Below are 27,972 nucleotides of genomic sequence, written 5' to 3' on the forward strand. Positions count from 1 at the left end.
ACGATAATCGTTATTATCGTTTAAAAAAAGAGAGATTTAATTAATCGTGAAATGATCCTCCGTCATGCACTAGGGTCCAATTCACCTTTTATTTGGCTAGCTGCATATCGGACCTGTAAATAACATACTTGATACAGTCTTTTTCCCCACTTGTCTACCAAACCTCCTTGGCGAACCCCGGCACAGCGGCGGGGCAAGCTGATGGGGTCCAGCTTCTCTCTTAACGCCGCGTATGATCTCCGCCGAGGCCATCCATAGTGTGCTTGTGCTCCTCCAAAGAAATCGACCTACGCAACACGTTTTGAGCTTGTAGATCTGCTATTTTTTGGCAAATGTTCCGGATGTTACCTGTTACATATCCACTTCGTGCCTTGTGGCACATAAGGCCTTCACAGAGCGCTTCTACTTCTCACGGTCAGCTACTGCAGTCCTCACTTCAGAGTTCAGACCATGATGTCTATCATGCTTCAATGTTCTGCATAAGGATAATTGAAGCGACCACGTTAGTTTATGCAGGACACAGGAGTCGTCCCGCCCAGTCAGCTCTGTTCTCATTGCTCATTCTCATATCTGCTGGTCTTTACGTCACATGACTGCCATATTCCAATCAAAGCTCTCAATCAGTAGGGAAGGCTCCTTTAAATATGGCTTGCTTTCTCTACCTATGCTTGGTTACTGAAGCTTCGGAATCACTCGCTGCTAGCTGCCTCCTCCACCCCAGCCTCCACTTTTGCACGATCAGTGTGGCTAAGCTCAAATACTTGTGATTGTGTGATTAAGTTACATGTCAATGTTGTTAAGCTCAAATACTGTGATTTGCAATACATGTCAATGTATTGCTATTGTTCTGCTATTGTATCCCTACTAGGGGGGTATTGCTTAGTGTTTGCTGATTTTGCTTAGCATGCTCAAAAAGCTTGCACAAAATTTAGGGAACATCTCCGAAACGCAGAGCCCATTAACGCCAAGATTAACTGTATTCCATTTTTGCAATAAATGGTTAAATCTACTTAGACGTGAGTGTTCCTGACTAAAATGAATGTTGGGGATATTTTGATTATCTCGATAATATCGTAAATCGCAATCTCTTTGGTCCCAATAATCGTGACGTGAAATGTTCATATGATCCCCGCTGCAGACTCTGCGCTGCTGTGTGCCGTGGTCTTGCTGAGTGACTAAGAGTGGACCCCGCAACGTCATGGAGGAGATGGACGGCAAGCCTTACCAGCCACTGTCCAAGGGGCGCCACGAGATGGAGATGTCCTACACCAGCTCGTCGGACGAGAGCGAGGACGGCCGCGCCCACCACCGCTCCTACACCTCCCGCGAAACCCTCCCCGACTACACCCACGAGCTCCGCCTCACCCTGGGCTCCCACCGCGACCGGCAGGGCAACTATGGCCAGCAGTCCCAGCAGCCAGGTAGGCCTCGCAGCAGTCCCGTAGCTGGCGGGGGAGCTTAATAGGCCTAGAATTGTTGAATGCTTTAACCAGTGAAAAATAGCAGATATACAAGCTCACAGCGCGGCACCGAGTGCCGCGCTGCGAGCTTGTAGATCTGCTATTTTTGAAAAAGTCGTGAAAATGTGTGCACATCTTTGAATATATGTATTTTCAAAGTGAATGTTTTTAACTCAAATTTTGCTTCTGGTGGTCCCTGGAACTAAATATTTTGAGATGGTGGTCCTTGGCCAAATACATATCATTTTGGGGGTCCTTCACATGAAAAGGTTTAAGATCCACTGACATAGTAGTCTCTCAAGAACAGACTAACTGAGCTCCAGTTAAGTGAAAAGGACCTTTTCTTTGACGATAGCTAGCCAGATTGCTGACATAGAAACATAGGTTTTTCAAAAAATCTTAGAAGGATTCAAAAGACACTTATAGAATCGGGTCAAAATTCTAATTTTCACGATTTTTCAAAAATAGCAGATCTACAAGCTCGCAGCGCGGCACTCGGTGCCGCGCTGTGAGCTTGTATATCTGCTATTTTTCAATAGTTAAAGCATAAAATAATGATACACAATAATGTGTACCCGTTCTGAATGGGTTAAGCCCCTTTTCCACTGACATGGCCCAACACCACACCACTCCACACCGCCCACTTGTGCCAGGTTTCCCACTACAAGGACCTGGGTAGAGTTGTGTGAAAGTGGTACTAAACATGGTACTAAAAAGCATCTAGGTAGAGGTAGGTCTGAGCTAGGCCAAAAAGGGCCAAACACTTAATAATGACTGATCACTCACTGACTTTTCATTTAGACCACCAGGATATAGTTGTATCTGACATCATGCTCTGATGTCACTGTGATGTCAGGGGAACCACTCTTAACGCTCTGGCTTGATGTCCCTTTTCTGCGGTGTGGTGCAGTGTAGTGTGGTGTAGTGTGGTGCTAAAGCTGCAGTCGAAAAGGGGCTTTAGTGGAGCGGCGTGCAGCTGCACGCACGCCTGCACATGCACCATTGGCTGTTTTCACACCTCGCCAACAAAACCTGTCGATCGACGCTGAGTGTCACAGCTTGAATTAACAGCAATGACTGACTTGGTTGATGCATATATCAATGGTCCGTCCATTATCTGAGCTGCTAAGTAGCCTAGTAGGTACGAGAAGTTCTGTCTGATGCAGGGGTGTTGTTGCCTGGATTATTCATGAAGCTTTTCCGGAAGAGAAAGATCCCATGATTGGCCGCTAGTTGCGCTTTTTTCCCCCCGCGAGGTACCAAAAAGATTTTTTCTTCACTGGACCCCATTGATTTTCCTCTTTGATTTAATCTAACCTCTAAACATCGTCATAAATACTTTATGGTTCCTGTCGCTAGTGAAAAACTGCCTTTCAATTACCATGATTATGCGTTTTGTGCAAATATGGTCCCATTTATGTTAAAATTGATGATAAAGTTGAGGGGGGCGTGGCCAGCTGTGTTCTTCTTCGTGTGCTGTATTTCGGGAGGCTCCGACCACATTCTCCCATGTATCCCTGCGGTTGCATGTGACCGTTGGCAGCCAATAGCATTCCTTATGATTCCTGGGGTACCATTCAAACAATGATGGCGACACCCATACAAGGGACAAAAAAAATTGTCATTTTTGCCGCATAGAAACCAATGGCTTTGCACCTCCATATTTCTTTTACAGTCTATGCCAGGTCTGATGCAGTGAAAAGAGTTGAATAACACATCATAACAGTGGTTGATGGATTCATGAACTGATTTAAATACAGAGGTGGCTGCGAGCTAAATGCATAATTATGACAACACTAAGGTTTCTCCATGAATATGGAATACCACTTGATATACAGTATAGTGTGGGTTAATAAATAGGCCTACTCATTAAAGAGGTTACTTCATTCTGTGATCGCTCGCTTGCACGAAAGTGTGCATGTGCGCGCGACCGCTCCACTAGCTGAAAAAATCCACAGCACACCCCTGGGTATACTTCAGTTCAGGCAGTTACATCACCCAGCAGGCAGCTATACCACTCATCAGGCAGATATAGGTATAACACCGATGGCATTTTAGGACAAGTAAATTCAAAACGGAAGCGAAGGCGAATCCCGATATGGCTTGGAATTTAAGTACACTGTATCTTAATGCTGTAATGTTTTCTTTGGGATGTACATACACGAAAATTATGGAAATATGAACGTAACTCGGTCCCTATGTAATGACTGTAATACGGACATTACCACGAGTGACCGCAAAGACGTACAGTATTTTTAGCTAACTATTAGCCTACTTGTTAGCCTATTAGGCTAACAATTAGCCTACGTGAGCACGCTTGAGCTGACGTGAGCATGTGAACCATGAGCACATGAGCAGTCCTAGCCAATCAATGACGCCTCCTAACAAACATTCAACGACCGAAGACCTAACGCCAGGGCGCGGGCCTGACCAGTAGTCAAATTGCATAGATACAGGTAGATCATTTATATATTTACAATTTCTATGCAAAATGCATTTTCATTTTGCAAAAAAAAAGGCTTTATTTTGACCCACAGAATTTAATACACAACAGTTCGGCATTGTAATGCAGTGGCTGCATCGTGGGTACATTTATGAGGGGAAAAAACTACCCTCCACAATGGAGCACCGCCGGTGCAGGGTCCGCTAAAATGTCCAAAAGCATAAAAACAATATGTCTGATCGTTAAAAATAGACATACAGTAGTATGTTAACCCGACCAGATACTGTATAGCAGTCATGCATGGTGTTAGAAATGGAATAGGACCCAGGCAAGACGATTTTAGCGGCGCTTCAGCAGAGCCCTCATTGAATTGGTGGCTGCCTCTTGGTAAAATCTAAGGAAAAAACGACCTTCACTACTATGGTATCCAATGGCCATCAGAATGTTCGCAGAAGGATATAAATTCACTGTTCCCCGTTTCAATTTTAGACTTCACGTGAGAAAGACGACGATTGTCTATTTGTCTGAAACCATTTAGTCAAATAAACAACGGATTTAGAAAATGATATTACGCATTACCAAATGGCTTTTTATGGCTTACACATTGAAATGGGATCAGTTCAGTCTATTTTCTGAACGTTCCCTTTAATGTACACACTTGAACAAAAAAACATGTGCAAGGATGCACATGAATATACGCACGTGCACACGTGCGCACACACACAAATGCGCGCGCGCGCGCACACACACACACCAGCCCTAAAAGGACCTGTGTGAATTACCTATTACCGTGTACAATGAGGCAGAGGGACAGTCAGAGGAAGCCAATTACCTCTACACTGTGGAGGTGATATTTCTCTCCCACAGCTAAACTGGGTCAGCCCCAAACCAGCTTCACATGCTGTGAAACACTTCCCTCACACACACACACGCGCACACACTCACACACACGCACGCACACACACACACAGTCGCAAAGACTGACACAGCCACACTGACTCACACACGCACACACTTATCGTCACTGTCGGGCCAAAACCTCGTATCTCCAAGTTTAAAATGTGTATGTTTTTTCCGCAAAGTAAAGCCCTGCTTCTTCAGACAAGGCCGTCGCACAAAAGTAGTGAAAACAGCAGATCTACAAGCACACAACGCCTCGCACCGCGAGGCGTTGTGTGCTTGTAGATCGGCTGTTTTCACTAGTTTAAATCATTTTAAAAATGATAAATACAAAACAAACGGTTTTGGACATACAAGGTTTTCACCCGACAACGAGGTTATATTAAAAAGAGCGAGAGAGAGAGAGAGAAAAAAACACTCCTCATCCCTGGCGGTGACGGCAGGAGAAATAGACCAGCGCGCGCTCTGATGGATGGCCTCGGCGGAGGTCATACGCGGTGTTAAGAGAGAAGCTGGACCCCATCAGCTTGCCCCGCCGCTGTGCCGGGGTTCGCCGTGATCAATAAACACGCATCTCGCCTCCCCCTCCCTCCGCCCTAACCTCCCGGCAGGACCCCGCGCCGCGACCTGCCCACCGCGCTAACAAGCGCAGCATTAGCCATTCATAACGGTTACGCCGGATGACAAGCGGTGGCCGCGCGCGCTGCTCACACACACAGCCGGCCCCCGTGGGACTGACAACATCGCTATGATTTTTTTGTTTGTTTTCTTTGTGTGCGTGTGTGTGTTTCTGTGCTTGAGTTGTTGTTATATTTTTGCGGGCCTTAATGTCCGCACAAGTATAGCAGAATTCCATAATGGATGTTTTTATGGTTAAAAATATATATATTTTAGGGAGTAAAGGCCCATTCCCATTGGGCCAGATAAACAGATAACAAAAATGTCTTTCTCCATTCAAGTGGATGGTAAGATACAGATAAAAAATATCGCACAGATATTCTTTTTATCAGTATCTTACGATCCACTTGAATGGAGAAAGACATTTTTTAATCTGTTTATCTGGCCCAGTGGGAATGGGCCTTTAGGTTTACACATAGGAAAACGTTCAGGTTGGGATTAGGATTAGGCATTTAAAAGGTGTAGGTATTAGGATTAGAGTTTTGCCTGATTTATGCTCACAGTAGATGTGTGCTGGTGTGCCCTGAATGGAGCTGATCTACAAGCTCACAGCACTATTTTCCTGTACTAGCACCAGAGTGTACAACTATAAAGTCGTACTTTGGGGTTGGGGTTGGGGTTAAGAAAGGCTGAGGCATGTTCTCCCCGTGTCTCCTAGGGTAGATGCCCTCGCAAAACCATGCAGTAATCCTGGTCTTTATACTGCCTCCCCCTGGCATGCCAGGGCGCCTGATGGAGGGGAAAGGAACTGGTTGGAATAACGTGTTCCTTCCATGCGGTACGTCCATACCGGGGAAGCTTCCCCTGTCAGGTGAAAAGAAGCGGCCTGCTCACTCTTCATGCACTGAAGGAAGCATGAGCTCCGTTCGGGGCCCTCCCCAGGTTGGCAGAGGGAGAACAGCGCCCAGGATTACAGTTTAGGCAATTGGCACTGAGTGAAAAAATCACACCCGTGTGAAGTGGAGCTGTGTGTGTGTGTGTGTGTGTGTGTGTGTGTGTGTGTGTGTGTGTGGATCATGTGTACCGATTTTTGTGACATTTGAAGAAAATATGTAGGAAAAGGAGCAAAAAGTGTGTTTTGGAGAAAATTCAAGATGGCGGAAAATCTATCATGGCGCAAATGGGCGTGGCCTATATGGGGAGATGCGTCATGAGCCAAGGAATCCAGGGAAAAAATATTTTTGATTTTCCGACCTACGGTTCAAGAGTTACAGGCCAAAACGTAAAGTGGGGTGTTATGGCGCCACCATGCGGCCAAATGACACAATTATTTTTTATTTAATCCTTGAAATCATTATGAACCTCCTCTCCAAGTCTTGAAACTCTAACCCCTATGGTTTGCGAGAGACAAATAATTGAATGTGAGTTTTTGCGATTCCCATTATAAGTCAATGGGGAAAATTAATTCACTAATAAATTAATATCAATTAAACTATTGAACCTTTCTCTTAGCAAGTTACTAGCCCACGATTCCCGAGTAAGCCGGTCGATTTGACATATGGCGCGAGTGTGTGGTGGCAAAACTGTGGGACTAGTAGCGTGCCGAAGTTTAGGAAGTTCAGGCTACATACAGACACACAGACAGACACACAGACAGACACACAGACAGACAGACCCACACGGCCACGTATAGGGAGCCTGTGCTTCACACAGCTCCAAAAATGGGTTACAAAATCGGGGGGATACAAGGTAAAAAGAAATCCTATAATGTCCTCACAAGTATATGAATACCATTGTGTGTGTGTGTGTGTGTGTGTGTGTGTGTGTGTGTGTGTGTGTGTGTGTGTGTGTGTGTGTGTGTGTGTGTGCGTGTGTGCGTGTGTGTGTCGAACCTCAGAAAGAACAATCGGCGGTCGTTAGTCATCATCAGGCGGAACGTTTGCGCGTTGCGGCGACGTTCCTGGTGTCGCAGAGCGTGGGGCTGTTTCAACAGTTACTCAGCCTTTACGCTTCTATAACAAACAGCGTCGCCCCCCCCCTGTCATTAGTGTCATCTGGTAAGGTGCACACCCTGCCCTCCCCAAAGCAGCCGCTGAAGCAGGGGTGTCGCACCAAATTCTGGGCCCTGGGTACAAGGATTCACTGTGGGCCCCCCATGAATGTTCTTCATCGGGGGAGGGGGTTTAACCCATTTAGACTGGGAACGACTGGAATAGCAGATATACAAGCTCACTGAGTGCTGTGCTGCAAGCTTGTAGATCTGCTATTTTTGGAAAAACATTTGTGCAAGTCTTTGAATATTTTTGACCCAATTCTATAAATGTCTCCTCAATCCTAAGTTTTTTTTTGAAAAATGTCAGTGGTGCTCAAACTACTTTTTCATGTCAAGGACCCCCAAAATTATATGTAGTTGGCCACGGACCCCCATCTCAAAATATTTAGTTCCAGGGACCCCCCAGAAGCAACATTTTAGCTACAAATGTAAAATACATATATTCAAAGATTTGAACACATTTTCACATCAAAAATAGCAGATCTTCAAGCTCCCAGCGTGGCACTCGGTGCCGTGCTGTGAGCTTGTATATCTGCTCCACCTTGGGCCCTAATAACTCAGTCCCACTCCCACCCCCTCCCCTTGTGACGCCCCTGCGCTGAAGTGTCAATGGCAGCAGCCTGCTCTGCACAAGCACATCTGTTGGTCTTTGGGCTACGGGGCTATATATAGCACACCCTACCTAAGTAACCAACTGTTAAGGGGGGACATCGCCCCGAGTGACTTTTTAATGGATTACGTAGCTTCCAACGAGATCATCCCTCATATCGCTGGTTGCCTCTAATTCCACGACCCTGCTCTTCATAGCAGTTTTTTTTTTCTTTTTACTTCTCAATTCGTCTTTCTCTTTTGACCGTCCTCATCTCATTCTCCTTCCTTATCTGCCCTCTCTCTCTCTCTCCCTCTCTCTCTCTCTCTCTCTTCCATTTTCCTTGAAGTCATCCGTCCAACCTCCCCACTCCATCATCTTCTGCCCCACCGTCTCTCTCTCCTTTGTTCTCATTGCCTCCAGCGCTGTTCTCAGTGGGTGATGTTAAAGGGAAGTTACCTCCAAGATGTGATTTATTGCGTGTTACCTTGTACTTGTCAATCACAGCCTATAGTATAGTGTTCTGTATTAATCATGTAAACATTTTACACACTACGCCAGTGGTTCTCAAACTTTTCAGGCCACGACCCCCAAAATAATCATATTTTAACCCTGACAAGCACTAAGAGTTGAGGCACATGGCATTTTGTATAGAACAATAGAACACCAGTTCTGATCTACATGCTCACAACGCCTCGCGTTGCGAGGCGTAGATCGGCTATTTTCACAATTTCAGCCTCTCACAATTTGGCCAATGTTTAATTTGTCATTTTAGAGGTATTAAATCGTCCTTAAATTGTCATTTTAGAAATGTGCAGATACCCTAGTCTATACACTTACACTTTATGTTGGTTTGTTTACTGTTGAGTGAGAAAACAATGTTGCACATTAAGCTAATCATCTGGGGACTCCCCAAAATAATTTAGGGAGAACCACTGATCTAGAGCACAACAATCTCCAGTCTCTGGGAAAATTATAGGAAATTATACTTAAATCAATTTCACACAGTGCTCTAAACTGCTCCACTGTGTGTGATTTGGTTTTATGTTTCCAAAACATATGCACGATGGGCTGACAGGTTATTACTTATCGGAATCATTGATAGTTCAGTGATCAAAATGGCATGTTCAAAGTTCATCAGTAAAAGAAACGTGGATACTAAAAATCGGCAATACAAAGAGGATTGGACTGAACGTTTGCATTCGAGTATCAGGCCGACCCAGCCTAATATGCCAGTAGACAGTATGTTCTAGTGAAGAGAGGCTGTGATCACGTTTGAAAGCGAACAAAAAGAGGAAATGCCGGGTAAAATCAAGCAAAACCCACTCTCAGATCCCCCAGCAAGCAGCTGAGTGACCAGTGAAATGCTGGCTGATGCTTTGATTAGACAGCTTTTTGATGGAATACAAAATGTACAGTGCACTGATAATGCGCAGTTCAAGGTTCAAGGTGGTCTTTAAATCTTGTGTGGAGGTATTCTGTACACAGTGTTGTACCCGAACGCGTTCAAAGAACGATCGTTCATGAACACGTTCATATTTTGGGCGAACGTGAACTGAACGTGATTGTTTTCGCTTGATGAACGATATTGTCGAACGCGGTCATTCTGACGCCCGTGAACGACGTTCGTCGGCGTTCGTCGGCCGTTCATGCAGCGGTCCGCGCCTCCGCGGTCATCTGTCCTCTGCTCCTCTCGTCTCTCTTTTCATTCACATGCTCCAATAGTAGCCACTGCACGCAGCAGCACGCAGCAGTGCCTACTGCATCTCGTGAACGTTCCTTGATATGCGGTGCTGTCTGCACTCTGCTGCTGCACGTGAATCTCCTCCTCGTCTCGCAAGCCTGACTGACTATACTTTGTCCTATGTGTGTTGCACGGCGAAAATAGCTGATCTGCAAGCTCACAACGCGTCGCATCTACGAGACAACGTGAGCTTGTAGATCAGCTATTTTAACCAACGCGGAAACATGCTGTGCACGGTTTAGAAACGTCTGCCTTCTAGTGGGGTTCCTTGTACATGTCATTTTTTGGTTTTTTTCTAGTGGGGTTCCTTGTACATGTAATTTTTTGTTTTCATTTCAAATGTGTGTTAAAGTTTCTTTCACTTCCAATTTGTAGATTATGGTTTATAGAACAATTTTGGTTAGAGTGTCAAGACAGTAGATTGAAGAAAAATATATTTTTTGCCCTATTTCCAAAATGACCAAAATCGGAATTGTGTTTTTTGAACAATGTCTTAGTTTTCCCCACAACTGCTGTGTAATATATATATATTTTTATTGCTATATCAAGTCAATACTGTGTGGGGAATCAATTGGAGTCAAATATTTGTTTTGAATATTATGATATTTCACACAATGAGACAATAACATGGTTATTACATTCAGCCCTTCACAACAAGGGTGCAGGAAGACTGGGAACTAGGCAGTGGGCACAAATATTGTGGGCACCTCAATGTTAAGTTGGATGAAATTATTGCTGTGTGTGGTTCTATATGGGCTGAGTCAATAATTTTGACAAATAATAGCATGCAGCAACGTCTAAACATTTATATATATATATATAGACCTTTGTATATTTTTTTTCCCTTTTTCCTTTTTTTTTTTTTGAATAGCCAAAAGTATAAAAAAAATATGATTAAAAAAAGAACTAAAAAAGAACTATGTAGTTCATTTTGGGGAACCATGAACTTTAGTTCATAATGGGGAATTATGAACTAAAAATGAACTAGTTCATTTTAGAAGTTCTGAACTTGAACTTGAACTAGTTCGTTTTTAAAGTGAACTTTCCCAACACTGTCTGTACATAAGGATAAAGCTTATTTTTTTGTTTGGCTTATTTAGACATTGCAACAGTATATACGTAGTTAAAACAAAACAAAAATAGAAAATAAAAAGTCAGCAAACGGATTTTGGAACGACACTTTCTGACAAGCCACAAATCATCTGACAAGACTTCTCCAGCTGCCAGTGAGATGAAAAAGTTGAGTAGAAATCTCAACTACAGTAGAGACGCGGCCGTCTCTTTTCCCTCATAGCATGAGCTCGAAAATGTGTGCAAATCTGTGAATATATATTCTTTGAAAGTGAACATTTTTACAGTAACTCGAATCTTTGCTTCTGGGAGGGTCCCTGGAACAAAATATTTTGAGAAGGGGGTAGATATAATTCTAAGGATCCTTGACATGAAAAACTTTGAGCGCCACAGATGAAGAAACATACCTTTTACAGAAAACCATTAGGATTTAGAAGACATTTTCAGGTCTTACTTACTTAATGCGTTAATGCAACCAACTGCAGCCACCCTACTGTGTCTCATCATCGAACACGAGAAATCATTTCGGGATGGCGAGTTGGAGGAATCATTCAGCTGGCGAGGCTTTTATACGTTTTTTGAGAAAACGGGACTGGAATCGTGGACGCCGTCAACAGGTTTCATGTTGTCCCGGAGAACAGTGACACAGAGATGTGTGGGGACTTCAGAGGACTTTCAAAGGACATCAAATCCCGTGTGAGTTTGTCCGCCACATTTGGAACGAGTGGACAGACGTTACTGATGTTTTCCCAAGGGAGTATTTTCGTGCTAATTTCACGACCGTCTTTCGGCAGAACGGAGTTCTTTTTTTTAATTTGTTACATTTCAGATTGAATTCCAGTGATGCAATTGCGGTGCAATTTATTCTGTGGTGGTGTCACATTGCCAAATAAACTTCTTGATAACTGAGAAACTGTCTCCTTTCTTTCATAATCTTGAATTTTAATAGCAAGTATAGCAAAAATGTGATTTGTATATGAAACAGGATCATGTGCTATCATCAGCATTTTAAGTCCCTTGAATAATCTTTTTCAATATTGTTTGAGGTGCATAACAGTTTTCTCACCAGATAGACAAAATGTACTGCGTTTTACCTTTATTATTAATATAGGCTACAATTATTGACTTTTTAAAAATGATTTTATGATTACGATTAAGTTATTGACTATAATATAATAGGTTTGTTATTAGCAGCCTATAATAAGACCTAAAAGCAACAATGGTTTTCACCGTCAATTTCACCAGCCTCGGAAAATGTGTCTTAACAAAAAAAAAGAAAAGAAAAAAACCTTGCCCAACCCTTATCTACAGTGACATTGTACACCTCCTTACATGGTTAAATATGCGAGATTGTTTTCCTTGTATATTTCCAATTTAATTTTATACTTTAAAATGTAAAAAAAAAAATAGCTGATCTACAAGCTTACAAAGCATTTACAATTCTGTGCCATTTTTACTGGTTTTGCCTACAAGTAATTCCCAAAATAGGGATGACAAGTTGGAAAGTTGTTAAAATGTTCTCAAATATTGTACGGTATAACATCACACGTACGCATCACTTTGGCTCCTCCCCCTCTTCACCCTATAAAGAGACAGTTGAAACCTGACCCAGCCCTGATTTTTAAAGTAATATCCTCTGGATAACAGGAAATGGAAAGTGAAATGTCTTAGGCTTAGCGACAGCCTAGTCTAGTGTTGTTGTGAAGTAGAACGAAGTGCTTTACAAGGCGGGGTCCACAAACGGCGTGGCTCCCCTGTGGATCTGTGGTGTCATGTCGATGACATCATATAGATGATGTCAGTGTTGCCTAATATGGAGGGATGGTGGATCTGAAGAGTATGGTTTTTAGTGTTGGGAACAAAGCCCATTGGGAGCACATGCCCCTCTGTGAGTGTATGCAATAACTGTTGCACCGGTTGTCATATTATGTCAACGCCTCGCACCTGTGCTTGTAGATCAGCTGTTTTCACTAGTTTAGTTGATTTTTTTTAAATGATAAAAACGAACGGTTTTACTACTATGATGTCATATTGATGAAATTGTGGACAGCCTGACTGACTGACAGACTGACTGACTGACTGACAATTTGACAGACAGTATAGCAATTTGACAGAAAATTGACAGAATTCAAATTTGTTTCTGTTATATACAGTAGGCCTACACTGAGTAGACGCCTTGCATTTATAAATAAGACAACAATATCTACAAACGTACACAACTGATTTACAGAGTGTTCAAGAAATCAGGTGTTTGTTGGTCAGGTGGTTGGTGAGAATAGCTGTGGGCACACACATGCTCACACAGACCCTCTTCTAGACAGCTTGGCCCCTTAGCCAAGTTATTGCTGTCTCACTTTAGGGTGAAATGTGCTTTGGGTGGTATATGGGGGGTTTCAAGGAGGTGGTGATAAAGTAAGAGCCATCATTTTAACACCTAAATATGCATTTTGTCAAGAAATAAAATAAAACTGTGAAATATAACAATATTACCCAAATGATCAAGGTGGAAATAGCCTGTAGGCTGATACCATTGATGTGTCACAAACTGGCTCACTGGCACTATAAAGCAACAGCTACACAAACCTTTCTGCCAAAGTGTAAAAAAAAAGAAAGGCAGGATTTAGAAGATAAGATTTTATTTATCCCTGAGGAGAAATGTAGTCATTGTACAGTAGCAGCAGCAGCAGTAACAGAATATATAAATCCCTAAATGGATAAATAACTCTAAAACAATCTCCTCTTTGCAGTAGATACTTCAATATAAGTACAGGAGGATATGCTTTAGTTATCGCGGCACAAATAAGAGGGGCCATTTGGGAGTCGGAAATTTAAGGTTCAATCCTAGTAAGTGTTAAAGACTGTATATCATATCATGCCCTGAAAATTAACATTATGATACAGTAGGTCACGTGTTTTTTTTACAAGCAGTCTGAAAACGGGGTGGGACCTTCGTAATACGGGGCCACGCACATTGAAAATAGACAATTTACAAGCTCTTTTTTTCCCCTAAATTTTCACTGCGGTCAGCTTTCTGTGGCGTAGATTCAGAATATGATATGCACCCTCAACTTCGCCCGCTCCCTCCACAACGACAGATAACCACGGGGGTGCCCCTTTCAGTACAGTAAATTAATTTGATTGGCTTATAACGGCCTGAGCAAGGCACTTAAAGGAGTAGTTCACCCCCAAAATTACTTTCTTTTACTGTCAACTACTCACCCAATGGAGACTTGAATTTATGAATATTTTTGGTCAATTCTTTTGGCTTTTGTCACATTCCTAAGCCAATAATGTGACACTCTAACCTAACGCGGACAGTTTAGTGTATAGGCAGATGGGCGGGCGCGGTGAGTCTCTCCGCAAGTCTCCAGCCAATAGCATGTGTTCTCCTCCCCCCACCCCCCTCTGCTCCTCTGCTCAGCGCAGAGAACGCTGCTGCGTCATGACGTCAACACATTTAGTGCGACGCTCTCTGCACTCTGATTGGTTAGGGAAATTCTACACATCCTACAACAGTGATCATAACGCGATCGCCCAGGCTTCTTTTTCTTCCGATCACCTAAAGAAGTCTGGGTTTCCGAGGCTAATAATGTGATGACCAGCAGTGTTTCTGATAGGAGACAAAGAGTCTCCTTAGTGTCTCCTACCGAGTCTTTTATTATTATCATCAAATTATTGGCATAGGAATGTCTCCATGGGGTGAGTAATCGATAGGGAATAAAAAATAAAAATAAAAACATTTTGGGGTGAACTACTACTATTTGTACGATGAATCGTTAAAAATGTATTCAAAAAGAAGGGGAATATTGGCCTTTTTTCACATTTCTTTCTAAAATTTTTACTTAAAAAATGTAATCTTTCCTAAAATAGAGATGCTATAAATCGTTGCTGTAACTTCTCCCCTGTGCATTTAGGCTACATGAGCAGCGCAATGCTGGATCAAATACAGAAAGAAAAGTATCCCCTCTGGGATCATTATACCCTTTAAATATCAGTTTGGTCAGATAACTCACGAATACATTGAAAACATTTTATTTATGAAGTGTAAATACAGATATTATATTTGATCTTGGCATTCAGGCTCTGCTATAATATTACTCATTGATCAGCACTTTAGAAGACAACCACTAAAGAACAAAACAAACCCCACAGGGGAAAACAGAACCCTAGGGAGAGCAGAGCCCACTGGTGGTGCTGGGCTGGTGGTGTGAGCAAACTAGCACTGTCTGTCACATGTAGCAAGAGGAACAGCAGTGAATGAAGAGAGCTTAAATAGACACGCTGAGTTGTGGCCCTATAACCTCCAGCCTCACGTCACATAATATACAGTACGGGTACATTGCACACATTTGCATGTGCATGCAAACCTCTTGTTTTGATTGATTGATTGATTGATTGATTGATTGATTGATTGATTGATTGAAGTATTTATTAGAAGTTTGCATAGGAAAAGGTACAGTTTCATGACAGTAAAGTTCACTGGTACAAGGTCAAAAGGAAACTCAGGTATCCGTCGCTTATTTCCATTGAGATCCTTCTTTTTAACTCATATAAGTATGTGTTACTCACAAACTATGTATCATATATTTGGGCAATATATCTATGATCTAGTGGATCATTTCAATATGAAATCTTACCTTTCAATTATTATTTTTTAGCTCTTCCAAAATAGTGAAAATAGCCAATGTAAGCTCACAACAAGTCGCAATGCGCCGAATTGAGCTGGTATTTATACTATTTTTCACCTCCATCAGCATTGAGCCTGGTGTAGAGGTTGAGGTCACCATGGTGAAATCTCGCTACTACTACGTGTCATCATTTCGACAACGGAGCGTCAGGAGGGTTAGTGACTCACCCCACAGAGGTTAGGGTAAGGGTTAGGTTTGGGTGTTGAAAAGATGACACATAGTAACAGCGAAACGCTCCCGGTAACCATCGCTTATGTGTAAACCAGCCTAATGTTGCAACCTGTCGATAAGGCAGTGAAAAAAATTATATACTACTTTTCAGAGCTTTTTGAATGTCGCACCTGCTACCCCATAATAAACAAAAACTAAGCCTTTAAAAAAGACGGGAAAGAAAATAGCAAACACACTTTAAAAAACGAATTAAAACTAAACTGAAATTGAAAACAGAAAGTCAAAACAAAATAAAAATGAGTGAAAAGATTCCACTCTATGATAACCTTGGAGTGGATGAAGTAGTGATATGTTCTGTTGCTGTGAAGGGTGCTGCATTGTGGGAAGGGAACAACAAACCGCTTTTAGACCAAACAAACAGTGCAAAGGACATCTCTTTGCAGATGCCTACGGGGACAACACCTGTCTCTGGAGAGACGAACAACCCAGACAGGCTACACAGTCAAATCCTCAATGTTTAAACTGCAGTCCCTATAGTTTCATGTCCTACCCAGGATTCAAACCCAGGTCTCCCGCGAGGGCGATCAAACATCCGCTGCTCATTGAAGAAGGAAAACCCACGCTTCACCAGGGGTGATATTGGACTCCATCTTCCCAGGTGTTTCTCCCTGGTGGGCGTGGTTTTGAGGTTAGGTTTTGGCATCATTTCTGTTAGGGTTAAGGTTTAGGGTTAGGTATCAACCTGTTTCTGTGTGAATTTACTGTTGAATTATGTGTGGGACACATCCGGTAAGCATGTAGAAATCAGCTGACATGCAAGCTCACGTCACGTAGCAGATGCGACCGTTGTGAGCTTGTAGATCTCACTCAGCTGCGACACCGGAACTGCCGCCCACCTGCTGTGCATTGCACGATGGGACGCTGGAAACTCGTGGATAGTGTTTGTAATTCTGCGCTAAAAATAAAATATTTGTAGCCGCTCGGATGTCTTGTTTTACATCAATATCGCACATGTGAACTGGTTTGTTTAACACTTTGCAAGCCACGGGGAGCCACTTAATATTAAAACCGGAATATACCGTACATCATCTGTACTAGAATTAGCCGAAAAAAACAAACCGTCTTTTTCCGTACTAGGTCATTAAAAATTAAATAAGTGGTAATGATCGGAAAAAAACGATCGCTAGCCTTTCTCTGTCTCACCACCGGTCTAACCAATAGCATGATTCTTCTCTGCGCATGCACCAGAAGTGCTTTTGATCGCTTCGGGGGTAGATTAGCCTTCGAGCCATTGACTTACAGTGTGGACGTTAGTGCTAGCATAGCCGTTGTCCTAGTGGCTAGGCTAATGAAAATTCTTCCGTGGATTCTTATTATGGAGATGATCACATGCGCCCACATTGATGCACACGGATCGCGCACGCGAAACGCACGGGGAGAAGACGACTCGGCCAAAATCCCCACTATATGCGAATGCAGAACGAGCTACTTCTGGTGAGTTTTAACTGGGGGGATTGACGGAGGAGAAAAAAATAATGCAGCCATCCTAGAAGGCAGGCGTTGTTGTTGATGTTTGTAATCATAATATTATGTCTCAGATCATAATACAATGATAGAAATTTCCGGCTAGTCCACAACAAGCCATTCTGGGCCGGCTGGGGAAGTGTTAATGTCGTTGTCGGGTGGAAACCTTGTATATCCAAGACCGTTCGTTTTGGATTTATCATTTTAAAAATTTACTAAACTAGTGAAAATACATTTTCACTACATTTGTGCGACAGCCTTGTATGATGAAGCAGGGCTTTGCTTGGTGAAAAAAGTACAAATTTGAAACTTGGAGATACGAGGTTTCTGCCCGACAGTGACGATATGCTTATTCATTGTAATAGTCAAAATCGCTATGATTTATCACTTTGGTTTTCCTTGTTCCCCGCGGCAGCGCATTTCATTTCCTTATACAAGTTGTCAATGTGAGCAGACCGGCTAGACAAGGCTGGGTGGGGGGACGTGCAAACTATGGCCCTAAATGTCTCAAAGGAAGAATAGGGATGCCACCTCTAACCAGTTATAGTGTATTAGCACAGTCGTTTGAGGCCGTGACCCCCAAAATAATCACCCCCCCCCCACCTGACGAGTACTAAGAGTTGAGGCATTACATTTTGTATAACTCGGTTCTAAATAACTAAATTCTGGCTTGCAGCTTTAAAACTGAGGATTTGACTGTGTATTTGTGTCAGCAATTGTTGTATTAATATTAATTGTTTCCGAGCGACTCGCGCTGTGGAAAACATGCTAACATGTCAGGTCATTTGTTGTTGCAGAGGACACGGTGGTGATTAAAATGGCTTTCTATTCCACTTGAGATGTATTTCTTCATAATGATGCTTGCGACTTCTGAAAACAAATTGCAGATTAAATTCTGTTTGCAGCTCGGCTCTTTGAATTAAGTTAAATAACATTGGGAAATGTGATTTGCACCACTTGAAAAAGTTAGTCCAATTATACTCCTCGGTTTTAATGAATCGTGTTACATACAGTAGGCACTCGTTAATATGAAATTAAAACGGTGGGTAAACTATGAACTCGGGTCAGTGATCTCCATAATATGTTAAGCATAATGAATGAATTATTCACAGAATTAATTAATTCACGGATTGTTTGTTATTGAAAGTAGTATTTTCCTGTGTTATTTAAATTAGTCACTGGACGCTATATGAGTTTCAGACTTGACTATTTGGTGAGCAGAGTTTTAATTGAGTTCACCACTCACGTATATGTGTGTGTGTGTTATGAAATACAAGCAGTTTATTTATCTATAAATTCCTTAAATCTGTCTGTCTGTGTTGAGAACCGTCCAACCAGTAAACACTTGGAGTGTGCATTGCTTTGTTTGTTTAGCTGCAAACAGTGTATCACTGTGTAAAGTAACCAAGTACTTTTACTTTACTGGAGTATTTTCCATTTCTATTTTCCAATACTTTTACGTCTACTCCACTACATCTCAGAGAAACATATTGTACTTTTACTCCACTACAGTCATTTGAAAACTTGAGCAACTAGTACTTTCAGATTAAACGATTATATTATAAAACATACATTAACCACTTCAGCCCTATTTTACGTTGGCTATTTGAAAATAGCTGATCTACAAGCTCATGGTATGTTGTGAGCTAGTAGATCTTCAAACATTTTAGTTCTTTCAACTTTTGGTACTTTAAGTATTTTGATTCCAACACTTTTGTACTTTTACTCAAGCACTGTGCGATATCCAGACTTTTACTCGTAACATAGTATTTCTATATTGCAGTATTGATACTTTTACTCAAGTAAGACACATTAGTACTTTTTACAACCTCTGGTCTGGTCCATGTGGCTCAGTTTGCACCCAGTTAAATCAGTGGTTCTCAACCTGTGGGTCGTGACCCCCAGAGGGGGTCCCCAAATTATTTTGTGGGATCCCCAGATGATTGTGTAATTTTTTTTCCTTCACTCAATGGTAAACAAACAAACAAACATACAGTATATAAGTGTATACATGGTACCTGCACATTTCTAAAGTGACAATTTAAGGACTTCAAGACCAAACTGGCCAAACTAGCAAATAATATGTAAGCAAGAGGCAAATATTGTGAAAATAGCCGATCTACATGCTCACGACGCCTCGCGTTGCGAGGCGTTGTGAGCATGTATAGATCTGCTATTTTCACAATATTTATCTGTGGAACCGAGTCACATTAAATATAATACCTACATTTCCAAGTGCTTGTCAGGGTGGGGGTCCCCAGTTAAAATAAGATTCTTTTGGGGGTCGTGGCCTGAAAAGGTTGAGAACCACTGAGTTAAATGAACACTCGGAATTCCACAGAGTGGTCGTTAATTGCGCTTTTTCAGCCCATTTCAGTCAAAGGTTTGTGCCGGCGGTGGCCAGTCCTGTGTCAGTTGGTGTGATTCCAGGTTGAACAGTGTGTGAGCGCGGATAGGTCGGGACCCCATCAACCAGGCACAGCAGGACAGAACACCGGTCAATGGGCCGGTCAGCAGGACTGTGGCTTCCATTCAAACACCGGCCTAACGCAGGATTCACAGTCTAGGCTAAACACACATGTTAGAAGTACATTACACACGTTCTGTACAAGAGTTTTTTTTTTTAGATACTTTATACTTCTTAAATTCTTATAACACTACACATACATTAATGGATAGTTGATGATTAAAAAGAAAAACATATTTTCCTTTTATCGATTACTCACACCATGGAGACTTGAATTCATGTATATTCCCTGGATTTTATATCTCTGATTTATACTTCTTAAATTCTTAACCACTACACATACATTAACTCTCCCCACGCTTTGAACGTTAACGTTCGCCCCATTTTTTACAGAACCTCGATGCCAATACGGCGCTTGTTCGGTTCGTTCGTCTGATGACTGTAAGCTGATGAGGGGTCGCGCGGCCGTCTACTGTAAACACATTTTCCGCGGTGATGGTGTAAAAAATCCATTATGCGTTAGATCAACGGAGAACAATTCACTTCCTTGTTGATTTCCTCTGGCTGTAAGGCTCTGTGGCCAGTGACTGGTCTTCTTCTTCTTCAACACATAACAGGCAAATTCACATTCATTCTCGCATGACGCCGCCCTCTGCTGCCTGGCAGACCAAAGTGCACTATTGCACAATAAAAAAAAATAAAAATAAATAAATAAATAAATGTCTGTCTATCTGCTATAACGTCGCAAAGGTAAGCCGCTTTTTGATGGCACCAGACCCAATAAATAAATAAATAATCTGGCAGTAGGAGAGTTAATGGATAGTTCAGGATTAAAAAAAAAGATTTTTCCCTTTTATCGATTACTCACACCATGGAGACTTGAATTCATGTATATTTTATGTTTTTGTCGCATCCCTAAGCCAATACTTTGATGACCAGCAGTGGTTCCCTATGGAGACACAAAGATTATGCGACAAATACAACTTTATTTTTATATAATAATAATAATATCCATGAAGTCTCCATGGGGTGAGTGAATTATTCCTTTAACTCAAAAAATTATTACGTATTATTGCAGGTTAAACTATATCCATTAGCAAAAAAAGTTATTACAGTATGTCTTTCATTATCACTTTAATCAAGTTCCATTGTGAAAACCAACAAGACACTAACAACTACTAATTACTTATGTATATGATTGTGATTACGTAAAATCAATTGTGACACGATGACCTTCAACAGGGTAATTCAGACCATTGTAATGGTCTGCAATGTTCTGCAATTGTTTTGTTGCGTTATGAATCATTGGTGTGACTAGGCTGAAAGAGTCATGAAACCCCAAATCACTTTTTCTATCCACCTGTTTCCACTGGAGTTTACTGGAGATTATTTGGACCACACTTCCGGTTTAACAGCAGACATACGAGCCCACGTCGCGTCGCAGATGCAGCCCGTTGTGAGCTTGTAAATCACACTCGGCTGCGGCGCCGTAAGCTCGGTACAACGTCTGCGCAATGCACTATGGGACGTTGGAAACCAATGGATAAATATATATTATATCAATGAGTCACTTTGTGATAGGGAGCAATGATATGGTTCAATGTGCCCATAGGCTTGTGGATTCAGAGCTTTCTGCTGTCTCTGTAGCTATTTCTGTGTTCTTCTAGAAAATAAATGTTTGGCGCCACTCATATTTGCTCAGTTCAGGCCAAAGGTGGTACTGCAGCTGAAATGCTCTGAGAGCCATTCAAAAATGAGAGAGGCTCTCTATTCAGGAGTGGTAATTTAGCCTCAAACCTTTTGAAAAACATTTTTGGGACATAAACAATATGATATAAATGCTTTTTAAATGCATGGTGTATCACCTTTAAGAGAAGTGCCATTAACAAACAACGTTGTACTTCTTATTCGTAATGATAGGTGTGAATTTTACATTACTACTGTATGCACGCACTCACACACGCACGCACACATGCACACACATTACACACACACACACTCACAAGCACACACAAACTCGCAAACATGCACAAACATTACTCTAACTTTATTACTATACCTCTGGATAAATAAGCTCTTTATACACACGCACATAAGTGCACGCACGCACGCGCACACACACGCACACACACACGCACACACACACACACACACACACACACACACACACACACACGCATTACTCCAGGAGTTGAGGTCTACCTTGGGATAATTAAGCTCTTTATACAGTATATATCCCTATACGACCCCCTTTAAAATACAGCAGAGTGACCTTGGCTTGCAGGCAAACTCAGCACATTCTACCACGAGCACCAACAAACCGTTGACAAGAATAAAATTAAAAAACTTTTCATCACATTTACGTTTCTTATATAATACTTCAGCCTCCTTGGGGTTTTTATGAAAAGCATAGAACAGTATACATACAGTAATTGCAAAGGCAAATGTATTTGTATAGCACATTTCAACAATAAGGCAATTTAATGTGCTTTGCACAAAACATCAGGCTAAGGACACAAGTTATAAAAGAACGGAAGGACAGAGTTCTTCGGGCTTTGGAAGAAGTTATGAGTTATACGATAATGTGTGATCCCTGGATTTACACCAGAGGACATAATAGGAGATCAAAATCTTGACACTGGCGACAAAAAAAAAAAGACTCCGGTTGGATATTATTTAAGGAATATGTCTAAAAGAAATTGCCTATAATCTGAGGACTAAATATTTGTTTTATTTGTGTAAGAGTGTCATCTGTCCCCTCCTCTTGTATCTTTTTTCCCCTTTCCCTTTGTCACTTCCATGTTGAATGTATGTTTTATTGTTCATGCTGTCTGAAAAATGACATACCGTATTAAAGGACGTTTGGATTCAGTACAAATAATTAATGGAAAACACCTATTCAGGACATACAGCAAAAAGCACAATATAAATAGTAAGTAGTAAAATAATTGAAAATAAAAATCAGTGCAGTGCATTTCTTTTATTAAACAATATATTTATTGAACATTTTCAAAATGTACAGAATATGTATGTAAATATGTATGTTAATATATTGAACATTAGAACAACTAGAAGCTCGGCCGCCCTTAGTGTCCATATTCTGAGAACTTTAGCCAACTGCGAGGCGTTGTAGCTTGTAGATCTGCTATTCTTGGCAAAGAGCTTTGGTGTAGAGGGGAAAAAGAGCAGACTAAGTACAGAGTGAAAGGTCAAGTTTATTAAGTATTGACGTTTCAAGTGGTTAAATATCTGAAAACACAAATTGACATGAATCCAAAATACACTGACGATTGTGCTGTCAAACGATGAAACTATATGGAATCTATGAAAAGGTTGTGGGGGTCCCTGCTTCATCTTTCTCTCAACTAAGGGGTTCTTGGCCTGAAAACGTTGAAGTTCCCTGAAATAACCCCTGAAATAACACATCTTTGTGAATAACACATCTTTGTAAGCTAAGCAAACCGACAATGAATAAAAATGTGCTGTAACATTTTTTAGTGAATAATTGTGATATTAGCAAACCATCCGACAGGGAAACGCATGTATTTAATGCAGTCTGACCAGAACCAGAAGCACTGATGAAACCTATCCCCACCGGTGATAAAAATTAATGAGCAGAGAGAGGGCGATAACAAAGGCTGAGGCATGGATTCCATTTCCGGTTTTCGTTTTCCGTTACTCAAATGCACAATAGCATTGACAATACTATCTGGAGAAGGCAAGGCAAAAAAAGTGTGTGCGTGCGTGCGTGTGAGTGTGTGCACGTGTGTGTGTGTGTGTGTGTGTGTGTGTGTGTGTGTGTGTGTGTGTGTGTGTGTGTGTGTGTGTGTGTGTGTGTGTGTGTGTGTGTGTGTGTGTGTGTGTGTGTGTGTGTGTGTGTGTGTGTGTGAGAGACAGAGTGCGTACGTATGCATTCCCTTATTAATTGAAGGCTAAGTGCAGAGATAAGGTTTCAACCACCTCTTTAAAATGTCCACCGAGCCTGCACGTGTGATATCTTTGAGCAGTGTTCATCCTTTTCTCCTTCACTTGTCACTGTTTCGTATTGAGCACTGCGGTGGCTCTCAGCCGCTTTCAGCGCCGCGTGACCCAAATGTCGACTGACACCGGGCCACAGCACTCGATATTCCAAATAACACAAATATAATGACTTTCAGTGGTGTAAAGTACCTGAGTACATTTACCTAAGTACTGTACTTAAAGGGGCACTCCACCACTTTTCAACCTATGTTCATATAATTGGTCCTCACTCAAAAATAGCTTTTTTTCTTTTTCTTTTTCTTTTTTTTTCCTCAGAGGAGGGCTGTGGGCAGGTCAGAAACCCATCGCCAATCCAGCTTATAGAAACTGCAGGCTTTCTATTCCTGAAAAGTTGCAATTTTAAAGTGGAAGCCATTGTTCTCGCGATAATAAAAATCTAAATATTTTTTTCAAAAATAGTGATTAAATTATTTTTTGGGAAAATCGTCACAAGACGATGGATTCTGAACTTCCCACAGCTCTCCTAGGAGACTTGGACTGAGTAGAAAAAAAATGTGATATTTTATCATGAACATTAGTGAGGACCTATTATATGAAGACAGGTTGAAAAGTGGTGAACTACTCCTTTAAGTACAATTTTGAGTTATTTGTACTTTACTTGAGTACAATGCTTTTACTTCTACCCCATTACATCTCAGATCCAAATATTATACTTTTACTCCAATATAATTATTTGAAAACTTTAGTGACTAGTTACTTTGCAGATACAAATTATAATATTATAAAACATACATTAACAACTTTAGCCCTATTGTATACAGAGGCTATTTGAAAATCACTATTTGAAAATTGCACATCGCAACGAGTTGTGAGCTTGTAGATCTGCTATTTTCAAACATTTAGTACTTTTATTTTCGTTACTTTAAGTACATTTTGATGAAAATACTTTTGTCCTTTTACTCAAGTACATTTTGAATTCCAGACTTTCACTTGTAAGGGTGCCCTCACACCAAAATACCTATGAGAGTGGAATCTGCGTTCTGCCGATGCATTTCAATGATAAGGGAGCGTTTTTTGCAGAAATCCTCTGCTGGCATGTTCCCATCCGGGGGCCCTCGACCCGCCGCTTGAGAAACCGCCGTCGACACTCCCAGTGCCTTCCCAGCTGGCAGGCCGCGCCGCGGACCTCTATTTTCTAATTCTATTTTTCTTCCTTCACTTTCCAAACTTCCATTTCGCATAACCCAATTCTAAACAATTAACATTGGTGAGAAAATTTACTCAACTTCCCCTAAGGAAAGAAGCAGACCTGTATTGTGTTGAATTGAATTATACTGTAACCGAAGTAGCTACACAGTCTATCTGACGTTCTCAGATAACAGTTTGATAGTAGCTCTGTGCCTGGCTTTGGGAGGGCGCTCTAATACCTGAAAGCATAGAAGAGTCTCAATTATTCCTTCAGTCTGAGTCAATATTAATAAGGTTTGATCTTTATCTGATCTTTTCGCCCCGCCAAGGAGAATACAGATGAGATCAGCTCTCTGTTTGAGCAGCGGTTCAATAGATCTCTGACTCAATAACACGCGAGATGCATTCGAACGGGATGTGTCTCAGACCTGTGATAAGAGGAAAATCCAGGTTGGCATTTCGATTCAGAAAACGTTCCGTAGAAAAACAAAATGGAGAGAAATTATAATAAATGGCAGCGAAAATGAAAGCCTGTCTCTTTCACGGAAAACCTCAAAGATTTTCATGTTTCGCCCCAATGCCTGCCCTTATCACATTCACTGTAAGAATGGACCTTTTTCATGGCAGCCATTTTGACATGAAATGGTAGGGTAAACACAGATGTTGCCTATTATACCAATTACGGTGCCTTTCCATTCAGGTCATATTCAGGGTGCTGCTGCATTGTGCATGTTGGCTCACTGGAAAGACTATTTTACACTAAATGGAACAGAACCTTAATTAGAATCTTTGCCAACACCTGTGTTTAGCCTGAAATAGACCCTTTTGGTGCCTACCTCATGATAACATCACACGCGCAAGTTGGAGGAAATACAAAGGAATAATAGACCTTTTTCCTATTACTGCCATATTTACATAAATAGTTGTGTACTTCCTTCACAGGTGTTACCAATGATGCTAATTAAGGTTGTGTTCCATTTAACGTAGCAGAAGTCTTTCCAGTGAGACAACGTGTACAAAAGCAGCAGGCTGACTGATCTGACTGGAACAACGTGTTAATTGGTATCATTGGTAACACCTGTGAAGGAATTATACTACACAGCTATTTATGCCAATATGGCTGCCGTTGAGAAGGTATATTGGATTGAGGCAAACGTGAATGGCCTCAAGGTAGTAGCAAAGTTCTACTAATGGTGGGTTAGTTGTACATCACCTGCTGAACATGTTGAGTGCCAATCTTGGAGTAATGACTCCAATTTGACATTTTATTGCATACCAGCTGCCACTTCCAAGTAAAAAATTAACAACTATTAATTCAATTAATTAAGGATTAGAAGTAGGCGATAATCAGAAAAATGCTTGAGTTTATAGTGTGTGCCAGCGGTGACGCAATTGTAGTCCTTAGCGGCCATTTCTTGGGTCAAAACACAGGTGTTTCAATTGTTTGATTGCATAGAACTAATGCTATAGTCTAATCAGAACACCTGTGTAAGGCTGTGTTGACCCAAGAAATGGCCGCTCTTAGAACTACATTTGGCACACCCTATAGCGCACACTTCATATCTCTTGTGTGTGTGTGTGTTCAAGAAGTATTTTGCTACTGCAGACCACTTTTTAAAGTAACTGGTTACGTGCAGGATTATTGCCATTCAAAATTATTCTGTTACGTTACAAGATTACCTTCTGAGAAAAGTAACTCATTACTTGTTATTTTAGTGTTATTATAGTGTGATTAAAACCCCCCTGCAAGCAGGTTTGGTAAAATATAAGTCAATAAGGCTGTCAATAAGGCTGCTGTGAAAAAGCACTAGCACAGCAAAGGACATGCACGGCGATAAAACACCACATAATACAGTACGTAAACAGTAAATACAAGTTATACATATAGGCCTACATGAATACATACCTTGGCCTTCTAGACTTCTTTTTTTTTAAACATACTTGTGAAATATACATCAAATATATATTTTCCTCGTATGGAAAAGTCATAAATCTTACAGAGACAAACATAGACCCAGGCGATGTTTTAGGAAGTACAGAATGCTGGATCTTGTGGCTTCACATATTCAACCCCCCTTTCTCTCCCTCCTGCCTCTCTCTCTCTCTCTCTCTCTCTCTCTCTCTCACCCCCCCCTCTCTCTCTCTCTCTCTCTTTCTCACCTCCCCCCCTCTCTCTCTCTCTCTCTCTCTCTGTCTGCCCCTCTGTCTCTCTCTCTCTCTCATACACCTCTCCAGACTTAGACTTCTGTAAGGTGGCTCAGATGAGGAGTCCAGACTACCACCTTCACCCTCCACAGCAGCAGCAGCAGCAGCTGCCTCAGGACGAGGCAGAGGAGGCGTTGTGCTCTGTCCCGGCGGCCCACGCGCCCGGGGTCCGCGGCGGCTACCCCCTGGGAGTGGGCTCTGACGTGGACACGGAGCCCGAGGCGGACCCCTCCCCGGCCCACGGCCTGCAGCACATGTGGATGCGTGGCCTCAAGTCGGAGCAGAGCTCCTGTCTGTCGAGCCGCGCCAACTCGGCGCTCTCCCTCACCGACACGGAGCACGACAGGAAGTCCGAGCCGGACAGCGGTGAGTGCTATAGTTCTGTATACGTTGCCGTGTGGTATATACGTCTGCCTGGAGCTCTGTGACTGCCTGCGTACGCTGACCATCCCGTCTGTGGTGAAAACACAGAGAGGCCAAAAGTCGTGGTGTAGTGCTAGCTAGCTTAGCGCAGTGGTTCTCAACCTGTGGGCCAGGCCCCCTGATTTCTTGGGGGTCCCCCACATGATTTTTTGGGGGTCCCCAGATGACAGTGAACTGACAATTGTATGATTTTTCAGACCTCTTCTTAAAGAAAAAAAAAACATACTGCATCAAAATAATTCAACAAACTCTGCTATAAAAACAGGTCTAAGTGTTGCAAATAATATAAGAAAGAGGCAAACATTGTGAAAATAGCCGATCTACAAGCTCACAACTGTACATTTTCACAACATTGATCTGTCGAACCGAGTCAAACAAAATGTAATGCCTCAACTCCTACATTCAGGGTGGGGGGGTGGGGGGGGGTCCCCATTTCCAGTAAGATTA

The 27,972-nt window shown here is 41.9% G+C and overlaps 1 protein-coding gene across 1 annotated transcript in view; it reads left to right on the forward strand.

Annotated features, from left to right (window-relative positions):
• Nucleotides 1-1,198: 1,198 nt before the first annotated feature.
• Nucleotides 1,199-27,972, forward strand: part of tenm1 (teneurin transmembrane protein 1) — a gene marked incomplete at both ends in the record, with an annotated part of 491,087 nt that continues 464,313 nt past the window's right edge. The window contains 2 exons of the mRNA XM_080745426.1: nt 1,199-1,421; nt 27,133-27,468. Of these exons, the coding sequence (XP_080601552.1) occupies nt 1,199-1,421; nt 27,133-27,468 (559 nt within the window). The remainder of the gene's footprint in view (nt 1,422-27,132; nt 27,469-27,972) is intronic.

Source organism: Nannobrachium achirus, assembly GCF_963921795.1.
Source record: "Nannobrachium achirus genome assembly, chromosome: 17".
In the NCBI taxonomy this organism is placed as follows: domain Eukaryota; kingdom Metazoa; phylum Chordata; class Actinopteri; order Myctophiformes; family Myctophidae; genus Nannobrachium; species Nannobrachium achirus.